The sequence below is a fragment of the Castanea sativa genome, chromosome 11 (genome assembly GCF_040712315.1).
Source record: "Castanea sativa cultivar Marrone di Chiusa Pesio chromosome 11, ASM4071231v1".
NCBI lineage: Eukaryota > Viridiplantae > Streptophyta > Magnoliopsida > Fagales > Fagaceae > Castanea > Castanea sativa.
In genome coordinates this window covers 66,840,945-66,847,212 of record NC_134023.1, presented here as the reverse complement: position 1 = coordinate 66,847,212, position 6,268 = coordinate 66,840,945, and the positions used below count along the sequence as shown (strand labels likewise).

The following is a 6,268-nucleotide window of genomic DNA, read 5'->3' as shown; positions in this document are numbered from 1 at the left end:
TCTTAATTCCGTATGATAACTTATAACATAAACCAACATGTTGGTTGGCCCAGTAGTAAGAGGCTTGGACCAACATGCTTTTAAGTAATGGGTTTAAATTCCACAATTAGCAGTGTGTTGCGGCTACTTATACCCAACAGTAAGGCTATTGGCCGCTCACCCACTCCAATTTATCATCTGTGCAAACTAGTTTATACATACCAGGAAAAAAAAATATAGATGCATCATGCACACACCAATTCCCATAAGAATGTTAAAAGAAAATAAAATATTTGTCTTTATATTATCTTGAAATAATACTCAACACATTTGTATTGCCTTGAACCAGGGATCAATTCTCCACACTTCCACTAATTATCCCAAAAAAAGACAGGAAAAAAAAAACAAAAAACATAATTCCACAATAAAAGTCACAATCCCAGAAGCAAAAATATATACCAATTACCATAAGAATGTTAAAAGAAAAGAAAATGTTCTTCCTTATATTGCCTTGAAATAATACTCAATTCATTTGTATTGCCTTGAACCAGGGATCAATTCTCCATACTTCCATACTTCCACTAATTATCCAAAGAAAAAAAAACGAAAAACATAATTCCACAATTAAAGCCCCAATCCCAGAAGCAAAAACAACTTTTCTGGAAAACATAAACAATCTGAGTCATATCAAAATGAAAAGAACAAGACTAAAACTAAATTTGAAGAGAAAAAAAAACTATTAATACAAGGATCTGATCTTTCTAAATCTACCTCATGTTGCTGCAAAGCATACAATCCACAAGCCTAGACCAAACCACACGAACTCTTGGATACACCCTATTGGAATATATCCTTGATTCCCTTAGAAAACCCTCCACAGCCTCTAAAAAGAGGTTCAAGCTTCTAACAGGAGGAACATAGAGAGTCAGAGGCACAGCAGAGAAAGCCAATGTGAAGAACAGTTGCAACACCATCTGGGATATTTGGAGATTGACACAAAGAAATGAACTTGATATCTCAAAGGTTCTTGGACAAGGATTCTTTATATGTGTTACAAAGAGATAGGAAAGACAAGGCAACAACAAAGGACTTTTTTGAGAGATTGGTAGAAATTTTGAGAACAATAGGAAAAGAGAGAAGAAGGGTCTCAAGAAAGTGCAGAGGAGATTCCAGAAATATGAAGAAGTCAGATTTGTTGAAAATGAGGAAGTTTTACTGGTAGTTGGAACTTGAAAACGTGTGGCTGACTTCTCTACTATTTGTATGTGTAGACTGAATTTTTATTCTTAACATCTGTGTCTACATGCCTACCACCACTTCTTTTAACAATTTTAACTTATCAAAGTCAATAGTCAATAGTCAATACTCTTTTTTTTTTTTTTTCTATTTATTTTGTTTTCAATTACATCAAAAATAGTAATTTTGAAAACTGACATCAATATCAATATATATATAAAAGTTAGAGACCTTACGCGAGAGCGCATTTGCGTTCGCTACGCGTATGGCTCTATACGCTTCTGCAATCCTCTTTATTATGAAATGATGTTTTCCAACTTCAAAAATTAAAACAATGCAGCTTTTATGTTTAGCACTTATTGCTTCATCAAAAATCAATTCACTTCTTCCTCTCTCCTAACTCTTCACTTCTATCCATCAAAAAAAAAAAAAAAGACTATTCACTTCTTCAGGACAAAAAAAAAAACACTTTCACTTCCCCGTTCAAATTTAAATGCACACTATGGATAAGCACCTAGCAAAGTGAGACCAAGTTTTGCACTATTACACCTTTACAATAATATTATACTTTCCAAGTAATTTCTGTTGAGATCAAACCCATCTTAAATTTTTTAAATTTCATTCATTCTCTTTCTTAACTCTTCAGTTCTTTCTACGTCTCTTAAGTCTTAACTCTTCACTTCTTCTAGCAAAAACACAAACAAAAAACTCTTTCACTTCCCCTTTCAATTAAATGCACACTATTGTACCTATTTCTTTTGAAAATTATTATATTGATGGATCAACGATTCCTCTTTGGGTTCATGAACAAAAGCTCCTTTCTTAGTGTCTATAAATAAATAAATATTGCCAACTCTCTCTCTTTGTTTCTTTCTTTCAATTTTTTTTTTTCAAAATTTTATTTGGGATACTAAGTTTGCGGTTTGCAATGTTTAAGGGAAGATAGACTCAGGTAGATTGAAGCTTCAACTTTACCATGTTTTGGCCGGGGACTAAAGTCACTAAACACAAGGAGAAAATGCCACCAGCCCTAATTTATCAAATCCTTCTTCAGTATCTAAGACCTACAAAATACTAATACTCAATTTGTTCATTCTTTGTTGTTGTTTGGTAATGGGTTTTTGATAATCGAACTAGATGGTGGTTTGTTTCTTTTCATTTGAACTGTTTACTGGTTGAGATTTTTACTGAGCGACACTGTTTTTCTAATTTATGATTTGGCTTTTGGTGAGTGATTTAAATATGTTACATGAGGATGTGACTAAGAAAATTAGTTGAATTGGGTAATATTTAGACCCTAAGGCAAAGACAGGTTGAGTAACTAATCTGGTTTTGTCAAGTGTGTAGAAAGATCAATGAGGAAGAAGCTTAATCAATAAATCAAGCTCCTCCAAGCCACATGTAGTCGGAGCACAAATACATGTATCTCTATGGATTGAGTCATATTCAAAGTGCCAATGGAGGCAAAACTTTTGTGGGATTCAAAGTGCAAAGAGCCCAAGAGTAATCATATATTTTATTTTGAATCCATAGTATTTGATAAAATGCTTGACAAAAAATTTATAATTTTATTTGGTTGTATGATGTAGCAGCCTATATAATTGACATAAGTGAAACAAATTAAATTAGCTACGGGTAAGAAAGAAGTTATTATTTTTAGGTGAATAATTTTCTTTTACCTATCAAGGGGTTAAGTATTATTTGGTAGCAAAATTTTAAAATAATCACCACAATCTACACATATTCTATGTCCTACTAAATGATAGAAACTCAATTGTTAAAAATAAGAACAAAGAAAGAAACAATAGAACCCCAAAGGTACAAATTAAGAACTAAGTGGATAGAAAAAAATTATGTGGTGTCTCCATTATTTGAAGGTTAGCCTAGAATCTATATAAACTCAAAATGGTATTAAAAAGTTGTTAAATATATTATACTGGTACACCTTTGTTAAAAAATTGTTTTATTATTATTTTTTTTTTTATAGAAGATAGAATTTTTATTCTAGCCTAATCTAAGTGTATATGTGTGTGAAGGTCCCTCCTGGAGACTTGAACCCTGACCCTTGCCTCCCACACCCCATAAGTACTTATACTTGTGGAGTGAGTATCACACCAAGGGTGTACGATGGTTAAAAAATTGTTAAATATGTTGAATCATGTCCATCACAACCATCATTGAAACTACTTGCTTTATTTATTTATTGGTCAAGTATTATGTACGACTGTCTGCAAGAGCCTTGACAATATCAAAGTGTGTTTGTTGCTTTGCCTAGACATGAATCACTATGCAACCTTAGCACTGCTATAATTAAAATATTATTGAAGATGCTTCTTAGGGTCAATGCCTTAGTTAGACATTTCGTATGACAAGGGACAGGTTCAAGGAGTTTGATATGCATAATGTATGCTTGCAATTAATTGGTTTACGATCAACTGAAGATGCTTCATAGGGTCAACGCCTTAGTTAGACATATCGTATGACAAGGGATAGGTTCAAGGAGTTTGATATGCATAATGTATGCTTGCAATTAATTAGTTTACGATCAACTGATGGTAGACAACAAAATATGCCTACATGCTCTGAAATTTCTACTATAATTGTAGGTGATTTTAGCAATGAAAATATCCACCATTTATGTTATAATATATGTACAAAAATTTCAAAAACCATTTTACATAAAAGCTTACAGCATTATCCGCGCAATGCGCGGGCAACCTTCTAATTAATATAGAATGGCAACAAGACTAATTAATATTAATTTTGAAAATTGACTTTTTTTTTTCCTTCTGTCTTTCAAAGACAAAAAATTTCAATATAATATTCTCTTAAAATAGTTGGTTAGAAAGTAAACGAAACTAGAATGGCAACAAGAAAAGGCGCGATAAGATTATGAGTGCTCCATTCCTCTCTTATTTAGAGAAAGGAGGATGAGAACGGATTAGTTAAAAACAAGACAAGTAAAATATATTTTGTCATCTCAAATAAGGTTATTTCGTCATTTATGAGATAGTGATGAAAGATATAATTAAGGAGTAACTATGAGAATGCTAAGGAAGATAGAAAAAAAAATTGCAAGGGACAATAAAAAAATATGTATAAATTATTTACATTATGTAACATACATACATATCTACATATATGTATTTGGGGTTGCAGCCTGCAGGTCTTAATATGCTCCATCACCTGTTAGAGATTAGAAAAACCCACATTGGTTTGGGTGAATTAAGCAAAATGAGATGTATTTTTCAGTCCTAAATAAGACAAAATTTGATAGAAGGAGTAAATAAAATCAATTTTCTGCGAGAAACTTACACATCCATATGATTCCAAAAAAAACTTTGACATATATACCAACAAGAAAAATAAAGGAAAGCCATTTATAGACTCTCTTTGACCCAACTCGGGTATATGCATAAAAAGCATTAGTCCAATCATTTCTTCTAATCGTTTATTTATTTATTATAAATAAAAATGACTTTGTTTGGAATAGGGTTCAACTCCCTCTTGGAGGTAGATAGAGGTTTGTTAGTAATTGTGTTTGGGTTGGTAGAGAAAGAAATTTTTTGTCTAAGGAACTTGCAATCCCTCCTTCTCCCACAAAAAGGAGAGGGAAGCAAGGCGGAAATAGAGAAAATTCCAACAATATTACAAAATGGTGCTTTGTTTTTGTTTTTTGTTTTTTGAAAGGAACAAAATGGTGCTTTGTTAATTTTGTTTATGGCTTTGTTTTGTCTATCCACCTTCCATCAAGTGTAGTTTCAATTGTAAATATTTCACACAAACCCCTCCACCCTTTTGTGAATATATATATAGATAGATAGATACACACACACACACACACACACACACACACATATATATATATATATATATATATTTGATAATGGCCAGACTTAAACTTTGAAGGTTTCTATTAAAAATAACAAGAAGTATCAATTGAATTATAAGGCTTTTAGACCCTCTCCACAAATATAGTCATGAGGCTTGGCATATTGTATGAAAGTTAAAATCATTCTTTTTGGTAAAAGAAAAATGGTCATATTAATGAGTGTTCTTAAAACAATTGTTAATCAACTATATTAAAAAAAGTTTTGACTCCACTTTTATTGGAAATTAGTATTATGCCCATGCAATGCACGGCTTAATAAAAAATTATATATAAATTTCAAAAAATATACATTTTTTGATAATATAATCAAATCTAATAACAATTAAAATAGTAAAAATATTTTAAAAAATTAAGTTACATGGAAAATGTATATTATGAAAGTTTTTTTTGCCAAAAAATATATTTTAAAATATTTTAAAAAATTATGGCAAGTTTTAAATTTCTAAAAGCTCTTAGTAGTAAAATTTTAATTTAATTATATATATATATATATATACATATTTTTTTAAAAAATATTCTATAAATATTGCTACAATTTAAGATGCATTAGACCTCTATTTTTTTAGTGTAGTATACGGTTGCTGCAATTCAAGATGTATTAGACCTTTTTATTAAGCGTAGTGTACGTTGTTGCAATTTAAGAAGCATTAAACCTCTTTTTTTTAGTGTAATATATGATTGCTACAATTAAATATGCATTTGACCTATTAATTTAGTGTAGTGTACGTTGCTGTAATTTAAAATGCATTAAACCTCTATTTTTTAGTGTAGCATACGGTTGCTACAATTTAAGATGCATTAAACTATTTTTTTAGTGGAGTAATTAAAAAAAAAAAAGAATTGGATTACACTACATCTAAGTTGCTACAACTTAAGATGCATTAGACTCTTTTTTATAGAAATGTTTTCTTTTTAAAATCTAAAAATCTAAAAAAATTTCTGCAATTTAGTGTCGCCACTTAGCGCAATCATGCATCTAAGTCCAACTTTTATTATATAGTATATAATATAAAAAAATTGTCAAAAAAGTCATTACTTATCCTATTTTCATATAATTTTTTCACAGAGTATTTTTAAAAATTATTTTTAAACTAATACCCGTAGAGCATCTTTTAACATTTCTGAAAGAAATACCAAGATCTAATAAATTTAGCTATATCT

At 30.4% G+C, this 6,268-nt stretch overlaps 1 protein-coding gene across 1 annotated transcript; it reads right to left on the bottom strand.

Moving 5' to 3' along the window:
* Positions 1 to 461: 461 nt before the first annotated feature.
* Positions 462 to 1,238, bottom strand: LOC142615112 (uncharacterized). The gene has a single exon (XM_075787806.1). The coding sequence runs from the start codon at positions 951 to 953 to the stop codon at positions 747 to 749; it is 207 nt and encodes a 68-aa protein (XP_075643921.1). The 5' UTR covers positions 954 to 1,238; the 3' UTR covers positions 462 to 746.
* Between the last annotated feature and the right edge of the window lie 5,030 nt (positions 1,239 to 6,268).